The sequence below is a fragment of the Eubalaena glacialis genome, chromosome 3 (assembly GCF_028564815.1).
Source record: "Eubalaena glacialis isolate mEubGla1 chromosome 3, mEubGla1.1.hap2.+ XY, whole genome shotgun sequence".
Lineage (NCBI taxonomy): Eukaryota > Metazoa > Chordata > Mammalia > Artiodactyla > Balaenidae > Eubalaena > Eubalaena glacialis.
This window is the reverse complement of record NC_083718.1, coordinates 4926924-4948397: the sequence shown is the minus strand read 5'-3', so window position 1 is coordinate 4948397 and position 21474 is coordinate 4926924. Positions and strand designations below refer to the sequence as shown.

The 21474-nt window shown below is 36.8% G+C and overlaps 1 protein-coding gene across 6 annotated transcripts in view; it reads right to left on the bottom strand.

Annotated features, from left to right (window-relative positions):
• Positions 1-21474, bottom strand: part of DENND1B (DENN domain containing 1B) — a 248657-nt gene that overhangs the window by 170664 nt on the left and 56519 nt on the right. For 5 of the 6 annotated variants that reach the window (XM_061185274.1, XM_061185276.1, XM_061185278.1 and 2 more), the window contains exon 3: positions 11893-11936. The exons of the other annotated variant lie outside the window; for it this stretch is intronic. In XM_061185274.1, the coding sequence (XP_061041257.1) occupies positions 11893-11936 (44 nt within the window). The remainder of the gene's footprint in view (positions 1-11892; positions 11937-21474) is intronic. 6 annotated transcript variants of the gene reach the window in all.

Below are 21474 nucleotides of genomic sequence, written 5' to 3'. Positions count from 1 at the left end.
TACATACTGTATGGTTCCTCTGTATGATATTCTGGAAAAGGCAAAACTATGGAGACAATAAAAAGATAAGTGGTTGCTAGGGCTGGGGACGGCAGGGAGGAATAACTAGGCAGAGCACAGAGAATTTTTAGGGCAGTGAAAATACCCATATTATAATGATGGCTATGTCATTATACATTTGTCTAAACCCACAGACTGTACAACAGCAAGAGTGAACCCTAAGGTAAATTACGTACTTTGGGTCATTATGTATCAGTGTAGGTTCATCCTTGGTAAAGAGCGCACCATCTGGTAAATGACGATGATAATGCAGGAGGCTATGCAAACGTGGGGCAGGGTAAATGGGAAATCACTGTACCTTCCTCTCAATTTTGTCGTGAACCTTAAGCTGCTCTAAAAAACAAAGTCCTTTACAAAAATTTTAACTAAATTAAAGGAGCGCTATTCTGATTGGCTTATAGAGAGAAATGAACATAAACTGATTATTCCTAAAAGTCCTATAAAATAAGGAAACTGAATTTTTTTTTCACACACACACACTGTATTTTATTTTTACAAGAGAGAAATAGACTGACACCAAGCATTGTACATGGATGACCACAACAAAAGCAACAATGATTGCAATTACCAAACATGAAACACACTCATACTATGTCATAATATTGACATTCAGTCCAGTAATCCTCCACTGTAACAGCTCCTTTACTTTGCAGTGAAGATTGATTTCTATATTCTTTGCCTCTGAGTCCTTGTGGGATTTTTTTTTTTTTAATTCAAACAGAAAGTCACAAAAATTATAATCATCCTCATCAGTTCACTCAGTCCCATGTAATTAATTTTTTTTTCCATCTTGATCTTTTGTTAGCACTTTTGAGTTCAGCAGTTTTTCATTAGAGTTCTGAAAATGCTTATTCAGTTCAGCAGTACAGTTACCAGAAACCTGTACTTGTCAGAGTCTTTTCTATGAATTCATTGAAGATGAAACCCTTTTATAGGAACATATTTGCAAAAGCATCAGAGTACACCCAGAACTGTCTGTAACTGACAAAAGACTTAAAAATGACCATGGTTAAAGATTTGATGAAAGTTCATAATAGTGCAATTGACAAGGAAACTTAGTTTTTTCTGAGATATACATTTTAAAGTAATAACTAGAATTATGACTTATAACATTATATCAGAACATATAAGATTTTTAGAAATTTCACGTAATGTCTGAAACATTTATATTAACATATTTCCATACAGATAACCCAATGAAGGAAACTGAACTTCTAATACTTCAGATGGGCTAGACTTCAAAAAAATTCTTAGTGAATTCAAATTCACATAATTAAGGAAAATCCTTAGCAAACATCTAGTTTTATCAATTTAGTTTAATAAATATAGCTGGGATTTCTCTGATGTATCAATATTAAGTACAATATAAGCATACATTCATTCTATTTGGGGTTGTTTTTCCTAAATGTATACAGGTTTGATGAACAAATGGCATACTGTTTAAGGTTCAAAAGATGTAAATTTCTACTCAACCAAACTATCGTTATTCTGGTAAGCTTTATTTCAACAGTAACTATATTTTGTAATGTATCTGCTAAAACATAATTTTGAAAACCTTTAGGTAACCAAAATATTGAACTGATATTGAGTTAGTCAATGTATACTCATTGTATTATACATTGTATGATACATTATATATAATGTATTATGAACCTAGATAATTTCTAAGATAGAATACTAAAAACACTGATTACTAAGCATATTTAAGTCTATATACTTTTTATTTTTGTGTGCTGTGAAAAGCCTACACTTTTGGGTCATTTTAATAAACTTGTTCATTTTGGCCACTATACAGAGATGTAAACGGGAAGTGTGTGGCTTTAGAAAGTGGTATGATGGGTACCATGTCTGGTAGTCTTGTAAAATGCTTGTGCAGGACACAAGGTGCTCAGTTATCTGTCCCCCAAGTGTTCTTTGTTTTTTCTTTTTCTGTGAAACAGAAGTTAGTTATTTAGGTTAAAAGCTGTGATTAATATGAGTGGTTAAGACTACACTAGGAACAACAGTATCGGATAAATACAACTGTGTGTTTTGTTTTGTTTTTTCAAAGAACAGTTTTATCCTAAAACAGCGATTCTTGGGCTTTTTTTGTTTTTTACCTCTATATTCTTGGGACTTGCTGAGGATGGTGAAGAGCTAGTGTTCATGTAATAACTATTGAAATGTAGTGTATCAGAAATTAAAACTGATAAATTTTTAAAAGATACATGAATTCATTTGAAGATAGCAATCATAGATGCACGACATGTTAACACAAATGACACAATTATGATGGTGATGATAATGAAATTAGTTTGACCTTGCAGATCTCTGAGATATGTCTTTAAGTGTCAGTTTGTTCTTGACTATGACAGAGCACAATGAATAACACTTAAAATGTTTGGTTGGGGCTTCCCTGGTGGCGCAGTGGTTGAGAATCTGCCTGCTAATGCAGGGCACACGGGTTCGAGCCCTGGTCTGGGAAGATCCCACATGCCGCGGAGCAACTAGGCCCGTGAGCCACAACTACTGAGCCTGCGCGTCTGGAGCCTGTGCTCCTCAACAAGAGAGGCCGCGGCAGTGAGAGGCCCGCGCACTGCGATGAAGAGTGGCCCCCGCTCGCCACAACTAGAGAAAGCCCTCGCACAGAAACGAAGACCCAACACAGCCAAAAATAAATAAATAAATTAATTAGTTAATTAAAATGAATAATGCTTAAAAAAAAAAAGTTTGTTAATACCTGACTGAAAAGAAGCTATAAATATTGTTAAAGTTCACTCAGTTTTGATGGGCTTGCTTCCTTGGATTCCTGATTAACTCTTCCGCCTACAACGTGAAAATCTATCCTCACCTCCATGTACCTCTGAGATAGCCAGAACTCTGTGTCTTAACAGAATAATTCTCTGTGCTTGATACTGACTTTACTATGTCTTCTATTATTCAGGCGGAGGGGGGAGGTACGAAAGTTCCTCATTTACGAAAGAACTATTCAACTGTGTTACCGTCTATATTTACTTTTAAATATTTTATTGTCACTTTGATTAAACAGATAATCAAGTGTTGCTTCTTAGGCACCTATGGACCCCATCTTAATCAAACAGCCAAATCTTCTAACAACTTTTTAAATTTTGCCTTCCCAAACTCAGATTCTGAATGCAGAAAAAAATCAAAAACTTTCATGATATGTTTTATAACTAAAACTATCTTGGAGATTTCCTAGAGATTCCCGAAAAATCACAGGAATGTGTACTCTTGCCTTATAAAATGAGATGCTAGAAGTAATTCGGTTTGTTTGATATGTTATTATCGTAAGAGTTGTCTGATATAATTATTATTATTATTATTACACAAAAAGCTGGCAAATCAGAAGAGGTGCTTAGCCTGCCCTAGGTTAAATTTGTACATGTAAATTTTATGAATATGAATATTTCAGAAATCACATGCTTTATGGGAAGTTTCCAGAGAAATGCCAGTGCCCCTGCTCTCCAGAATATGTTTTACTCTCCAGGAAAACAAGAGTCAAACTCTTATGAAATAGTTCTGCTGAATTTTCCTATACTTCTCAGACTACTGGCAGTGTTTTTGCCTGATGATATTAGGCAACAATAGTATAATATTGCCAGTTATAATTTCAGTTATTATTTAAAATTCCACTTGGTCATAACCTTAGTTCTTTATTTTAAATTCTTCGTATCTTCTAAGCCAGTGGTACCAAACTCGATATGCACCTCAGACTTACCCTTGAAGTTGTACAAAAATATATTCGTCTAGGCCCTACTCCAGATACACTGAATCTCTTTACTTGATATTCCGGGTATGCTCTTGCTATATTATGCCTCAGGATTATTGTATGTTATATCTCAAGATCTTTCCTCTATAAATTTTGTTCAGCCATTTTCATAAATCAGGCATAACCTGAACTGGCTCCTTCGAAAACAGGCTTACTTGTTGGTCTTACACACATTTTGTCTAAAACTTTTTTGAATGGCTTTATTATCTTCATTTTTCATACAACTGAAACAAATTTCCTTTTCCATATTTTATTTTTATTATGAACTCTCAGTAGACATTTCACACTTGAGAATAATCATTAATAAATTAACTATAGCCATTAAGTCTCTGTCATCTACGGATAGCTTACTTTTGTTTCGGATACCCTGAGGACTGCCATAAGCTACAGGCCACAGTTTGTTTTCAACAAAGAGGGTCAGTCTCAGAGCTCTGTGGAAAGGGGTTGTATCAGGTACTTCAAACTCCTGACACTTCAAAGAACAGACTCTTGGGTACAGGTCTCTGAACTGACATCACTGAGACAACGTTCAGGCCATTCCACTGGACTAAGTCAGGATTTCCAAGACTCTTTTAGTCAAGAAGCAGAAAGTTTCATGAAACTGCTAAGCCAAGATCCAGCAGAACAATAATTTACTGCATTGTGTTGGATAAACTAATGGAAATTTTATTGTTTGAAATACTGATGCTGTTTTAATGCTCTATTTTCTGGACATATAAGGAAGCCCTTTCCTCTCTTCCTAAGCTGTCTGTAACCCACAACAATTCTGTAAACCCTGCTTCTGTAAACTGAAATATAATTTTTAAATTACATCTAGTTCTCACTGACTCCTTCCCTCCCAGAATTCAGAAACTCTTATTAAGTCCCTTTACTTTTCATTGCAATATTATTATTTGCATACGTTTAATAAAAATCTGTCATTCACTTTACCAGGATATAAGTGGAAGAACTGACTAACAACCAAGGCCTTACATAAAGTGTCCTTTTTGAGAAACATGCTTGTTTAATCAGCCATGTCAAGGCACTTGGAAGGAATAAAGGTTAACTATACTTACGGAGCCTACAAAGCCCTCCCAGGAAACCTGGCCTAATGCCTGCCTGACAGTGTTAAAGAAGGTCCCTTCCTCACAGCCCAGGAACCTTAGCAAATTTTGTTAAGCTTGACAGGAATTTACGAATATTATAGGTAGTACACATAAAATCCGGGAAAGACATTTTCTTGGACTTGGTTTTCTGGCTTTGGGATTATCTAGAAACAGGCGCTTTTAAAAGTCTAATCTGAAATTCCTTATAAAAACTTCCAGAAAGAAGTTGATTTTGTAGACATAGTAATTGTTCTACACTGCATGGCCCTGGATATGTAAATTCATGGAGGCTTATAGGTTAAATTAACACTCCTGTCCTGCCTATGTAAATAATCAAGTCAAACCTAATGGGACTTGTTATCTAGAATAATCTTTGTTTGATATTATTATGCTTGCCGGATAAAGAGGAAGACTGCAGGGAAAAACTGTAAAACTTGAAATGGACCAAAGGTTACTGGCTGCCTTCAACAGAAAACAAGCCATCATCTGACACCCTCTGTTCAGGGCCCTGCGTCTTTCACTGTCTAAGCTATTCTATAATCCTGTAAGTTGTAGATAAATGATAGCAACGCAAATGATATTTGTCCATAGACACGCCGATGGAGGGACAGCTGATGCCCCTCCTCCCTCACCCCCCCCCATGTAAAAAAGTCACTGAAAATTTATTACAGTATTCCTGATTTACCTATATAATTGTGATACTTTGAACTCTCCTTTGAATAGGTTATAACATTTTACTGATGGCCTTGTCAGTTAACAAGTTAAAAAAATAAAACACTTCCACAAAATAAAATCTTCTATTTGTATAGGAGTCACGATTATATTTTCTTTTAAAAATTATTCTTTAATACTAGTCTCAGAGATCGTTGGTCTAATGTGGAAAATAGAAAGTAAAGAGATGACAGATCTAAGTGCCATAACATGGGAAACATAAAATGCTGAGGGAACTCCGATGAGGTACATCCAATCCAGACCCGTGACAAACAAAGGGCTTCTCGGAAGATATGACCTCCGAGCTGAGACCAGAAAGACAAGCAAAGGGGAGAACAAGGAGGAGACCAGCATTTCAGGCTGAAGGACTCCCATGTTCAAAGGGAGAATGTAAATGGGTGGTGGGTACATAAGGGAAACTGTTGTTCGCTATGAAATGCAGCCCACTTTTGTATTAGACAACGGGAAAGGGAGACAGAAATATGAGGCTAAAGATATAAACAAAGGCCTTGAACAAGGGGCTTGATCATGGTAAGAAGGCTGGACTTTATCTTGAAGGTGTCAGTGGGGAGAACTGAGTTCAATAAGCATTTAGTACAGCAGGCTCTGGGGTCACATTGGCTTGGAATAATGGCTCTGCTACTTATTGCTGTGTGACTCCTGCTGTATTAATTAAGTACTCTGCAGTCCTGTTTCTTCATCTGTAAAATGGGAATTACAGTAGTCCCTTAGGCTCATAAGGGTACTATAAGGATTAATGGGGCTAATACAGGTAAAGTAGTTAGAAAACTGCCTAGCACGTTGTAAGGAACCAGTGACAGTAGTGATGTTAGTAGCAGTATTTGCCCTTTAGTGAGATCATTCGTCTTACACATCATTCTAGCTACACTGTGGAGAATACATTAAATAGGAACAAAAATAGAGATGAAAAGGAGAGTTAGAAGGATGTGAATTAAGGAAAGGACCCTAGAAATAAAGAGAAATGGACAGATTTACAAGACATAAAAGAGGCACAAGCAATAAGATTTGATGACAGATTGAGTACAGCAGCTGAGTGGGGGACACAGAAGTCAAAAATAAATATATAAAAGTCCATGGCTTGAGAAAGAAGCATAAGGCGGAGCATTCACTGAAATCAGATGCACAAGAACAACAACTCCACGTCAGGTAACGCGGTAAACACAAAACACGAAAAATGCCCACGGAACACAAAAAGAGGAATGCTTCAATATATCGCAGCACGTAAAGCATCTAAGTTGTGTTACAAAGGAAGTACATCAGAGAAACGGAAAACGGCATCTAAGACCTAAGAAATGGCCCAGAATCATGAAAGGCCTGCAGTTTGTGTGAAAGCAGGAAAAGTACTGCAAGAGTGAAGGGTTAAAGGTAAACAAGAAATATGACCTGGGGTCAGCGCCTCACCATCTTATTTTTCCTATCTAGAAACCAAGCGGATGGACCTAATGCTTTCTATGTGTTGGCCATTACCAGCAGAGAATGGCTCCGTGGTCCTATGACTTCTGCTGGGAGCCATCCTGAAGATGTCTCTCATGCTACCGTCGGGGAGCAATATTTGCCACCACAAAGTGTGTCTCTCTGGCAGAAGATTTATTCAGGCTGATTATTTTCAAGAAACCAAGACTCGGGAAGTTTTTCTTATTCCCTCCCTGGTAACTGCCTAAAAGAATTTAGAGAGAGGGCCTGTTCCCAGAATAGAGCCATCACCAGAGATACCTGCAAAGAACATGGGCCAGGTGTGGTGGGGGAACTAGACTAGAGATCAGAGCCCACTCTGTGTCCCCTTGTCCCTGCCCGACCCAGCAAACACGTGTTTACCAAACATTGGCTTCTCCCTCTCCATGTGAATTGCTTTCCTCCCCTTAGAGGTCCCAAACCACGACCCCCAACATCCTCTTTTGTCTTTAGCTGAAGATGGTATTGAAGGGGAGGGTTTCAGCCATTCTGGCCACTTACTAGTCTTCCTGGGTCTCTCCCACGTGTACAAGTTATTAAACTTTTGTTCGATTCTTCTCCTGTTAATCTGTTTCATGTCAATGTAATTCTTAAGCCAGCCAGAAGGACTTAGAAGGCTAGAGGAAAATTTCTTCTTCCCTGACCCTATAAAATTATACATCTTTCTGGAGATCTATAAAGCAGTGAAATTCTCAAACTTGTTATCAAACTATAAAAACAATACATAAAACAGTTTTATCTATTCCTCGTCATCAATTAATAAACGTCCGTGGCATTACAATATAACAATGAAACTATCAGCTCACATTTATGGAGTGCTTTCTATGTGCCAGGCACTATGCTTTGTAGACGTCATTCCTACCCGAACTTTGTCAGAGTAGCAACGTCAGCCCTATTTTGCAGGTGAGGAACTGAGAGAAAACCCCTGCCGAAAGCAACACTTCATGCAATCTGTAAATACAGAGCCATGATTCAAATGCAAAGCTGCCCCCAGCATTTATAAGATTTTAGTTCTGACCACTCTCTAAAGGTATAGTTTGCTCCCAAAGACTGACTCCTCTCGCTCAAGAAATACAGACTAGCCATGGCCCTAAGAGGCCGATGGTACATGAAAGCAGCAAACCTATAGAAAAGTGAACCATGAAATAACAAACAGAAAGTACGGGGGAAAAGTCCAGTATTGTGAACAACAGCGTCAAGCTATTAAGTGTAAATGTGAGCAACAGGAATGTAAGAACAATGGAGAGCTTAGCTTGACCGCAGCAAAAAGAAACAAAATCACTCATTTTATACAGAAGCGGTGAACTCACAAAGGTAACAGGAGATGTTGCAATTATCAGCAGCAGGGATGGGAAGATTTGTTCTGCATCAATCTTCTCAGCCACAGCTCTCAATGTATTTGCAAAACATAAATCTGACATCAACTAAATCTGTCTGTAAATCCTCAAATTCATTCACACCTTTTTATTTCCTAAGGTTGCAAACCCTCCATTTTTCCTAAATCCCCAAAGTCCCCTCCCATCACTTGCACGGAAGATAATTCAAGATCTCTCAAAGTGCCAAAAAGAAACTCATTCTCTCATTACTCTTCTCCACCCCATGCTCCCCAAAACACCTTTGCACGCAGTCTCTCTTTCCCCCCTTTACACTTGTAAAAAATCAATAAACAAAAACCTGAATTAAATAGAGTGGGGTGACCAGAAGGGGGAGCTCTCACACCCTGTGACCATGGTGGAACCCAACAGGAAGAAGAAATACTGTTCTTTCCTGCAAGGACTCAGCCAATGAAAAGCCACGGCCTCTTTGTTTACACAGCCCTCCTGACTTCCTCTCTCCTCGATAAAAGGCTCTCCTTCCCTCGTCACGCAGGAACTTGCACCTGGCTCGCCATGGTTGCAGACCCCGAGCTGCAGTTCTCTGCTGATCCCAAATAAACCCACCTTTGCTGTAGAAACATCTGGCAGTCTATTTGTTTGGCAGTCTGGCAGTCTATTTGTCTGGCAGTCTATTTGACACACTCACCCTCTGCTTCATTCCTCATGTAACCAACTCTTTCAGATCCTTCCTGCTCCTCAGCGGCACTACTGCAAAGCCAACTCACTTCCTTGCCTCCAGTTTCTCCCACAACCAATATATACTGAGATCTTTTCCAAATCAATATTCCTAACAGACTTATCTTGTTATATCACACTCTCCTCAAGTTCATTTGAAGGACCAACTCTTTAGCAAGGCCTTTCACTGTTGCCAAGACCCAGCCCAGTTTATGTTTATAGCTTCAGCTCCTACTCTCCTACACAAAATTCTCCACTGTACAAAAAACAACAACAAAAATTAATTACAACTCCTGAAATGTGATTTGTGTTGTCCCATTGGTTCTATTGCCAAAAGAAGGAAAACACATGCAAAGAAGTATATAATAAGCCAATGCCTATGATGGACCAAGAGCTGTATGTGGTAGAACTAAAGGACTAAACAGATTGGTATCATTTCTTTGGATTAAACAACACACTGCTTTCAAATTATAAAGATACTGGGGGAAAAACTTACAATAAACTTTTTCTAAAAGAGCTAAAATAAGTGAGTAGGGTTTGGGTCAGCATTCCAAGCAGAAAGAATAATTCAGCTTCCTTGCTAATAACACACGCTTCTGAGTTAGACCAACTTGCCCTCAAGTCTCAGCTAGCTCTTCCTCTTCTAAGCAGTGTGTTGTCAGGCAAGTTTCTTACTTAAGTCTCAGTTTCAGGGCTGATACTACCTCCTAGCAGTACTGGGAGAATTTGAAGATAAAATCAGTTGTGCACATAAGCACCTAGCATAGTGCCTAGTACATGTTAAGAGCTAAATAAGGAGAGATTAAGAATTATTCTTTCTGAAGCAGTCTCAGATCCAGTGAAAAGGCTGTTTAGGAAGAAGTAGACAATTAGTATAGGAAAGCAGTAAAAGATAAGAAGGATGAGAAATACACACAGAGTACTTGTGTCATCTGTAGTACTCAGAATATTCACCAAAAAGCATATAGCAAAACCATTCTTCAAGGCCCTTGGCCGGATTCCCATATGAGTTTTGTTTCTTTAAATATAAACTGAAGTAGTTAGACAAAATGGTATCTAAAGCTCCTTTCAGCTCTAACCTTTTCTGTAAGAACTGCTATGCCCTGGAATCCTGGGGGTTATGAATGCTCATCACCATTACATGGTCAAATGCTTTTATGTTTTACTAAGTATGTGAGCACTTATTAATGTTCCACTGACCTCACAAATCTGGGAGACAAAGCAACAGCTAAAACATTCCTAGCACCAGTTTATCTGTCACAAAGAGGAACAGCAATAGCCGGTCTCACTGAAAAATTTCCTGTAGCTGAACTCGACAAGTACACTATCACCCTTATGTGAACCCAAAGTTAGGAGCCTGCAGATACCCTAGGAATTCTCAGGGGCAGTTTAAGAGGTAGAAGTTAGAAAAGAAAAAAAAAAAAAAAGAATCTGGACAGGAGGTTAGACCAGAGAGAACTAGAAAGACCAAGAGAGGAACAGTATTGATATTTCAAAACAGTAACATTAGTCAACAAGTGTCTAACCTAACTTCCCATTACTGGGGAACAAACCCAACTAAGCCTCATATGTACAAATCATGTCTTCACTGTGGGGACTTATTTTATATACTTAAGATACTTATAAATCTATTCTTTCTCCAAGGGGCTAAAAACAAATTAAGAGTACATGCTCTCTTTTTATGTGAAAGAACAGTCAAGGCCTGCACTAGATCTAATTAATATTTAACATGCTCATTTAACTCACTTTTTCAGTGACATTTCCTAATCTTCTATACTGATTTTCACATGTAGAAAATTATTCTTCCACATCAAAATCACATGTGTCTGTATATCTCTGAATGAACTGCTTTAAAATGAATACTTTTATCAGCTTTCATTTTGGTAAATTATGAGAATCATACCTGTGAACTTAACTTATGGTTAAGCTTGTAGTGTTATAATTTTATACTTTTAAGTGACAAGATTGTTTTACCCATTTCTTTGTAGACAAAAAAAAAGGAACCTGCTAATCAGATTTCCAGAAGGAGTACTTGTTTATATTAAAATTTAAATTTGTACGGTTAACCATATAATTCACTTCAAAATGATAAATCCATAATATATATTATAAAGATTTTTTAAATTTACATACATTATATCAAAATAATTCATAGTTTTGGCTATACAAAATACTTAAGGAACTAGAGAATATTATAATTAAAATACGAATGCAGTAAATTCATTTCCAAGTCTCCCATTTTCTTTTAAGAAAACAAAGCCATAGATAAGAATTATTTTAAAATGAGAAAATAATGTCAATTCAACTTTTATATGTTAATGATTCAAACATTACTGTAACAAGTGTAGAACTGACCTCTTAGTTATAGCAGTTACTACTTCTTACTGTCTTACTTACAGAAGGGTATCCCTCAAAGTACCACATCATCAAGTTTTCAAATGGCGAAATGTTTGTTTCCAAATATATATTCCACAGACACATTAAAAGAGTATAAAAACATGCTGAAACTGTAAACATTCACTTCCTAATAGCTTCACGAAAGGGCCTCTTCATCACGCATCTACCTGGTAACTTCAAAACGTTTTCCATGTATTCTGCACACATGGCTTTTTATTCTCAGAGCTGATCAAGAGAAAATACTTAAAGCAATTCATATGTAGTAGTCATAGTAGTAGTAGTATCAGTAGTAATAATCATTAATGCTCCAATTTTAAATGCTTTTTAAAAATTATGTGGTTCCAACCTGGTCTGCAAAGTCCTCTGGGAACTTCCACAATACCTCCGGATCTGTAAATAATTGACACAGAGCTTTAAACAGAGAAAATAACACATTTATAGCAACAGTCTTGTTCAAATACTCTTAAAATTGTCAAAGCTACTTTTTTTAATAATTTAAAATTTTTTCTTTAAATATTTACAGTTGATGAGATTCAAAATTAAATATTTTGATAGTTTAAGGGTTTTAATGACCTTTGGAACAGGAATAATAAAATGAATAACTTGGTCAGATTATTAAAAATATTATTTCTTTTAGCAACTCATTTTTTATTTATATACCTTAGATTTTAAGATTCTGAAATATAAATTTTCAGATTTAACTCCACTTGATATACTGGTTTTAATTTGAAAAGAAAAATATAAATGTGGTAAATATGTAATCAAATATATTACAGCCCTCAGAAACTAGACTAAAATACAACATCTTAAATTTCCATTTAAAATCCTAAAAGACATTTTTCCAAAGAGGACATGTATATGGTGAACAGGCCCATGAAAAGATGCTCAACATCATTATCATCAGAGAAATGCAAACTAAAACCACAATGAGATATCACCTCACACCTGTCAGAATGACTATCATCAAAAAGAACACAAATAGCAAATGTCGGCAAGGATGCGGAGAAAAGGGAGCCCTCCTACACTACTGATGGGAATGTAAATTGGTGCAACCACTGTGGAAAACAGTATGGAGGTTCCTCAAAAAACTAAAAGTAGAAGAACTACCATATGATCCAGCAATTCCACTCCTGGATATATATCCAAAAAAAAAATGTAAACACTAATTCGAAAAGATACATAAACCCCAATGTTCACAGCCACATTATTTACAATTACCAAGATATGGAAGCAACCTAAGTGTCCACTGACAGATGAATGGATAAAGAAGATGCGGTATGTATGTATGTGTATACACACACACACACACACACACACACACACACACAAATGGAATACTACTCAGCCATAAAAAAGGAATGAAATTTTGTCATTTGCAACAACATGGATGGACTTGGAGGATATTATGCTAAGCTAAATAAGTCAGAGAAAGACAAGTACTGTATGATATCACTTATATGTGGAATCTAAAAAAATAAAACAAACTAGTGAATATAACAAAAAAGAAACAGACTCACAGATGTAGAGAACAAATGAGTAGTTACCAGTGGGGAGAAGGAAGGGGAGGGGCAAAATAGGGGTAGGGGATTAAGAGGTACAAACTATTATGTACAAAATAAATAAGCTACAAGGATGTATCGTACAACACGTGGAATATGGCTAGTATTTTGTAGTAACTATAAATGGAATATAACCATTAAAAATTGTGAATCACTATGCTGTACACCTGTAACTTACATTTATTGTATATCGACTATACTTCAATTTAAAAAATGAAAAAGAAAATAAAATCCTCAATAAAAGTGTATAAACACAGTAATAATGTTTGTTTTATATCAAGGTTCACTTTTGAAGTCCCATATTTGCAACTCCATAAATCAGCTTTTAAAACAATAGATAAGGCTACCCTGGTGGCACAGTGGTTGAGAATCTGCCTGCCAATGCAGGGGACAGGGGTTCGAGCCCTGGCCTGGGAAGATCCCACATGCCGCGGAGCAACTAGGCCCGTGAGCCACAATTACTGAGCCTGCGCGTCTGGAGCCTCTGCTCCGCAACAAGAGAGGCCGCGGTAGTGAGAGGCCCGCGCACCGCGATGAAGAGTGGCCCCCACTTGCCGCAACTAGAGAAAGCCCTCGCACAGAAACGAAGACCCAACACAGCCATAAATAAATAAATAAACCCAAAAGTTTAAAAAAAAACCAAAAAACAACACATAAGTTGGTAGGCATAAGGCATCAAGCTTGTTTAAAATACAATTGACAAAAAATAAATAAATAAATAAATAATTTTTTAAAATTAAAAAAATACAATTGACATTTCCTGGGGTATTTCAGAGATATTTTTCTAATATATTATATCCAGTTATTCATATATAAAAATCAATGTTGTTTTATAAATATTTGCACTGGTTTTCATTTTCGTTATTTCTTCACAATATTTCTCTTCTACTTAGCATAATAAAAAGAAGTCTTTTTAATTAACACTAAAAAATATTTTGGTTGCATACGTATTTTTTAATTCTGTCAATAACATACTTCTGAATACTGCAAATGTGCTTTAAAAGGATACTGTACAAAGGATAATATTACTTCCGAAAAAGCCTTTGAAAGCCCCATATAAGTAACAAGCACAACCGACAAGACAGGATCAAAATATCAAAAATACCACTTGATGTACCCAGTCAGTAAAAAATTACGGCTCAATCCCATTATTTCCACTATACCATATTGCTTTTTAAAAAATACAGTCCAAGGATGCATAATTTCAAGTATTTAATTCCAAAACTCAGTAATTACCTAGCAACATTTTGAGCATGAGGCGGCTTCTCTTGCTGTATTACTTATTAAGCTCAAAAAAGTGTTTTTTCAAATATTTTAACTTAAAAAAAAAAAGGAAGCATACTTTCTACAATTAACCTTTCTACTAAGGAATAAAAAGTTTCTACATAAATTAACATAAAAATCATTTAAAACATCTTACATAAGGATAATGCATTACTAATTTATGGAGCTAATATTAAATGATTATGCCTTCATGTAAAACAAAATGTGTACATTTCTAAAATGACTGTGACATGTATAGATCACCTAAAAATACTGAAACGTTAATGTCCTGTAGAAATTATGTTGGAAAACATATATATGTGCCCATGTATGTACATATATGTGTGTGTGTGTTTATGTGGCAGTTTTACCAAAACGGTAGTTATTAAGATTTGCATCTCATAAAACAAAAGTGTATGATGGATTCTTCATGAAATATTAAACAAAAGTTATTATCTTGATAAATTAATACAATAACTAATGGCCCTATAAACAAGTCATCATGCAGAAATGTGGAATAGTCCCTTCTTATAAATAATGGAGTTAGAGAGTTTCAATGTGAATATTTTAAATATCCCTTTTAAACAACCTCAATTTTACAGTTACCATTTGAGAAAATGTGACAGATTCCTTACACTTATACCTTAAAACCAGGACATTTGTCTTGCTGGATAGCCCTAACAGTTTGCCCTGCTGTTTGCAGCATTTACCTAATTATGTTTTCCTCCCTCAATTTCCTTCATCCCTTACACTACACAGTTTTTTTCTGTACCGTCTGGTCTGTTCTTTCACAGAGGATGAACAAGTGAATACATGAAAACAGCAAATATCGGTTTAGTCACATAGTGGAAAATACCCTATTTCTTTTCTTTTCATTAAATGCGTGTTACACTTCAGCACCCAAAAATGTATTATAATCATGTGCATCCATATCTGAAATGGATTAACTTAGTTACTGCCTGTGTGGTTAGGTTTACCCCGTATCTGACACATGTTGGCAGCAACTCTTCACAAGGACTGCAGAGGAAGAAACAAAAGAGCTCTGAAAAAAATGATAATAATCCAATTTTCAAATTTATGCACAACGACGGAATTTTCTGTTCCCTGGGGATTACTTTCCAGATGCGAGATCTGAGCTGGCAAAGCTAGGTTGATTTTCTGCTGATTTTCTGGGTGAAAGGATGGGAACTGCTGGTAGAAGTCACCGCTGCCCGTGGTGACTGGGACACACTGTGTTTCTCTTCTGTCCAGTGTCCACCCGTAACTCAGAGGAGACACCACATCTTAGAGAGAGACTTCGCCACCAACAATCCGGAAACCAAATAAACATGAAAGGAAGAACACGTAACTTGATTTTTACATAAATATAGTTAATCTCTTATTTTAATAAAAGAATGTTACAGTGTAGTGAGAAAAATATACAAATTTTTATTAAATCAGTAAATTTGGAAGGAGAGTATTTAATGTATTATTTGGGCATCACCATCACAAGTATTCCAAATTCCTGACTGAGGCTTTTTTTTTAATGTAAAGTGAGATAAATTTAGTAATATTTTATTTTCCTTCGCAACCAGACATTTCACATTTTCTGGCAACTAAAAACAAAAATTAAAATAACTGAAAATATTACTGTGATTCAACTACACTATTTTTTTAATGCAGGAAAAACTTTAATTTACACAAATGAATAATATTTACTTAACTCTGTGGAATTCATAGATGAATATATTTAAAATTATGCATTTGTAAAACCACAGTTCAGAGACTATATACTTTTGAAAAGGCAGAATATACAGTATTAGTGTTTTGCTTGATTATAGCTTCAGTGCTTATTCACCTACATTGTAGAATCAGAATTTTACAAATGAGGAAACTGAAGCCAATGCAATGAGGAGCATATTCTTTTTTTTTTTTTAATAAACTTATTTATTTATTTATTTTTGTCTGCGTTGGGTCTTCGTTGCTGCGCGCGGGCTTTCTCTAGTTGGCGGTGAGCGGGGGCTACTCTTCATTGTGGTGCGCGGGCTTCTCATAGTGGTGGCCTCTCCTGTTGCGGAGCACAGGCTTTAGGCATGTGGGCTTCAGTAGTTTTGGCACGTGGGCTCAGTAGTTGTGGCTCGCGGGCTCTAGAGTGCAGGCTCAGTAGTTGTGGCGCCAGGGCTTAGTTGCTCCGTGGCATGTGGGATCTTCCCAGACCAGGGCTCGAACCCATATCCCTTGCACTGGCAGGCTGATTCCTAACCACTGCGCCACCAGGGAATTCCCTGGGAGCATGTCTTAATTATAAGGCTAGTTAATGTCAGAGGCTAGAACTTTCTTAGTTGAGATCTAAGGAGCAGCTATTTTAAATAATTTCCAAAATCAATACATTTCTCTATCCCACTTAAGTTCAATTTATTTTATTCAAAAATCTATGCAACGCTCAAGAAACAGGAAAAGTCCCTGCCCTCCAAAGCCCTATAGCATACATGGAGAAAAATGTCACAGAGCTACCTAGTTTTTGTGCAAACAAAGTATCCTGCAGGAAAGCTTGAACTCAACTTGAAAATTCACTGGCTTAATAATTTCAAAAAATGTTCCTAACAAAAGAATGGTGATGTCTCTTGAATATAAATGAGCAGGAATCATTAAAGAAAATCTTCCACCTATGGAGATATAATGGTGAACTAAACAAAATAGGTCTCTACAATGTATAGAAAAGGATGGCATCTAAACCTATAGCTCAGTAAAATTTAATGAGTGTTATACTAAAAGGACAGGATACTACCGGACAGCGCAAGGAAAGCCAATCTAATTTAGAAAGCCACTAGTTAGACAAGCAAAGGATGATTTGGGCTATAAAGTGAGCAGAGGAGAACATTCCGGAATGGAGAAACGATATGCACTAAGTCTTAGAGGTTAAAAGAAAGCAGAAAACATTTGGAAACTGAAATAAAAAAAGAAGTAATATATCTAGAATGCAGAGTAGGAGAGAGAGAATGTCACGGGATGAAGCTGGAGAGACAGGGGACAGACTACAGAGCTGAAGATGTACCCAAGGTATCAGAGGACGCCACTAAACCAAGGGAGAAGGAACACCAGAAGTGTGTGGAGAATGCAGTTAGAGCGTGTGTTTATGAAAGTCAAGGGAAGAGAGTGTGTCCACAAAATTCTCAAACAAGTGTGGCAGAGCATTAAGCAAGGTGATGGCTCAGAAAACGGTGAGTGTGTAAAGCACACGCCACACACAGTAAAATGAGCTCCTGCGGCAGGACAGGAAGCGGGCCCATGAAGAAGATCACAGAGCACGAGGGAAGAGAGGCACCGCGTACGCGGGCAACGTATTTGAGAGACGGTACAAGGGAGAAGAAAGTAAAGATAGGAGGAAAGAGGTGAAGCCAGACAGGTCTGTTTGTCATTTCTCTTTCCCTTATACCGGCGCAGACCTGAACATGTTTAGGTGATCATGGGAGTTAGTGAGGCAGCGGAGAGCCAGAAAAGAAGAGACGCACACCCCTGAGGAGGCGAGAAGAGAGCATCCTGATCAAGACAATGAGATGAGCCTTGGACAGAAGCTGAAGAATATTTTCCCATTGTTATAGGAACGAGAAAAGAGGAGAGGAGATATGAATCCAAGGAGATTTTAGAATCTGGGGTACAAAGTTAAGAGTTTTGTGCAAAAATTCCTGATTATTTTGTGTGTATAGTAGGAGCAAAGCTCCCTCCCAGGAGGGAAGTTGTTGGGGGGCTTGAGGAGGTGTGAAACAACTGTTTCAGGCACTGCTGAGCACTCAGTTTGGTGGGTGTCCAGCCTAGTGTTTAAGGGCAACAATGTGGTATCTCCCCATCATCATCCAAGGGCCAAGGCGCAGGAGATAATTGCTAGATTCAGTCAGGGCTGAGGTTTCTGTCAGTCATGTGTGATGGAAAGAGAGCTTCAACAGAAGAGTGGTTACAGATGTGAACTGCTGATGTAAAGCTAAAAAAGAGAAATGGTTTTATTTTTTTCTGTAAAATCCATTAGTACTAAATGTTATACCAAGTCATGCTAATGCATTTTAAAACAGTGTATTTTCAGTAGAAAATCTACTGCGTATATCTGAAGACTGTAGGACTGAAAAATAAAGTAAAATAAATAAATGGAGCATTTGTAATTATGAAGTTAGGCAGCCGAAGTTCCGGTCTTATACCTATACATAACAATGCTTTCTGTCTGTGATCAGAGGTAGGTACTGAAAAGCATAAAATCAGTTTCCCTCCTCTCTTCCTTGCCTTCCACTCCTCCCCACTCTCTCTGGAATTATCTGAAAGAACAGTCTTATCTGTTTACCCAAGCTTACCATATAAATCTCATTTTCCACATATACTATTATGTGGAAAAAAAAAAAAACCCAGAAAACCATGGAATTAGATAACTACAGTTAAAATTACAATTTTTCCAGCTTTACTGAAATATATTTGACATATAACACTCTGTCAGCTTAAGGTGTACGAGATGATTTGATAAACATACAGATTGTGAAATCTTTACCACAATAAGGTTAATTAACACATCCTTTACCACACATAGTTACTAACTTGTTGTTTTCATTATCATTGGTATGGTGGGAACATTAAAGCCCTACTCTCAAAGCAACTTTCAAATACACAATATAGTATTTGTGAACTATAGTCACCATGCTGGACATTAGATCCCTGGGACCTACTAATCTTACAACTGGAAGTTTGTACCCTTGAACCAACATCTCCTGCCACCCCTCAGCCCCTGGCAACCACCATCCTACTCCGATTCTTTGAGTCCAATGTTTTTAGATTTCACATATGAGTGAGATCATATAGTACTTGTCTTTCTCTGACTTACTTCATGGAGCATACGTCCTCAAGGTCCACCTATGCTGTTGCAAATGGCAAGGTAGCCTTCCTTTTTTCTAGGGTGGAATAACACTCCATGCTACATATACACCACATTCTCTTTAACCATTCATTCACTGATGGACATTTAAGTCGTTTGCATATCGTGACAAATAATACTGCAATGAACATGGGAGTGCAGATATCTCTTCAAGATAGTGATTTCATCTTCACTGGATAAATACCCAGAAGTGGGATTGCTGGGTCACCTGGTGGTTCTATTTTTAATTTTTTGAGGAACCTCCATACTGTTTTCCGTAGTGGCTGCACCAATTTACATTTCCACCAATAATGAACCAGGGCTTCCTCTCCTCCACATCCTGGTCAGCATTTGTTCTCTTGTCTTTATAACAGCCATTTTGACAGGTGTGAGATAATATCTCATTATGGTTTGGTTTGCATTTCCAGGATAATTAGTGATGGTGAGAACCTTTTCATGTAGTTGTTGGCAGCTGTTATCTTTTCTTTGGAAAAATGTCCCTTTAAGCCCTCTGCCAATTTTTTAACTGGATTATTTGGTTTGCTGCTGTTGTATGAGTTCTTTATATTTTGGGTATTAACCCCTTATCAGATATATGGTTTGCAAATATTTTCTCCCATACTATAGGCTGCCTTTTCATTTTCTTTTGCTGTGCAGAGCTTTTTAGTTTGATATAGTCCCACTTGCTTTTTGCTTTTGTTGCTTGTGCTTTTGGTATCATGTCCAAAAAATAATTGCCAACAGTGATATCAAGGAACTTACCATTCATGTTTTCTTCTAGGATTTTTATACTTTCACATTTTATGTTGAAGTCCTTCATCCATTTCAAGTTAATTTTTGTGACTTCTGTAAGAGAGGTCCAATTTCATTCATTTGCATGTGGATATCCAGTTTTCCCAACACTATTTATTGAAGAGACTATCCTTTCCACATTGAGTATTCTTGGCTCCCTTGCCAAATATTGCTCAATCATACATGCGGGGTTTACTTCTGAACTCTGGATTCTGTTCCATTGGTCTCTGTGTCTGTTTTTCTGCCAGTACCACACAGTTTTGATTACTGTAATTTGTAGTATAGTCTGAAATCTGGAAGTGGGATGCCTCCAGCTTTGTTCTTTCTCAATATTGCTTTGGTTATTTGGGATCTTTTGTGGTTCCATATGAACTTTATAATTCTTCTTTTACTTCTGTGAAAAAAGCCATTGGAATTTTGATGAGTATTATATTGAATATACAGATGACTCTGGGTAGTATGGACATTTTAACAATATTAATTCTTCCAATCCATGACCATGGGATATCTTCCCATTTATTTGTGTCTTCTTCAATTTCTTTCATCACTGGTCTTATAGTTTTCACTGCATGAATCTTTCATTTCCTTGGTTAAATTTATTCCTAAGTATTTTATTGTTTTTGATGCTATCGTAAATAAGATTATTTATTTATTTTTCAGGTAATTGTTACGGTACAGAATTGTAACTTATTTTTGTATGTTGATTTTGTATCCTGAAACTTTACTGAATTTATTAGTTATAACAGTTTTTTGGTGGAGTATTTAGGATTTTCTATATACAAGATCATGTCATCAGCAAACATTTTTACTTCTTTCTTTCCTTAAGTCATTAAGATGACTTTCTTTTCCTTGCCCAACTGCTCTGGGTAGGACTTCTGGCACTATGCTGAATAAGAGCAGGCTCCCTTGTCTTCTTCCTGATCTTAGAGGGGATGCTTTCAACCTTTCAGTGTTGTGCATGATACCAGTTGTAGGACTGTCGTGTGGCTTTTATTATGTTGAGGTACGTTCCTTCTATATCCAATTTGTTGAGAGTTTTCACGAAAGGATACTGAACTTTATCCAATGCTTTTTCTGATCTACTGAGATGACCATAAAAATTGTTATCTTTCATTCTTTTAATATGATGTATATTTATTAATTTGTGTATGTTGAACCACCTGTGTATCCATGAATAAATGTTACTTGATCATAGTGTATGATCCTCTTAATGTGTTGTTTAATTTGGTTTGCTAGTATTCTGTTGAGATTTTTTGCACCTATATTCATTAGGGTTATTGGCACTTGTAGGTTTCTTTCTTTTAGTATCCTCATCTGGCTTAATATCAAGGTAATATTGGTCTTATAAAATTAGTTTGGGAGTGTTCCCTGCTCTTCAATTTCTTAGAAGAGTATAATAAAAACTGGCACTAACTTCTCCTTCAAATATTTGGTAGAATTTACC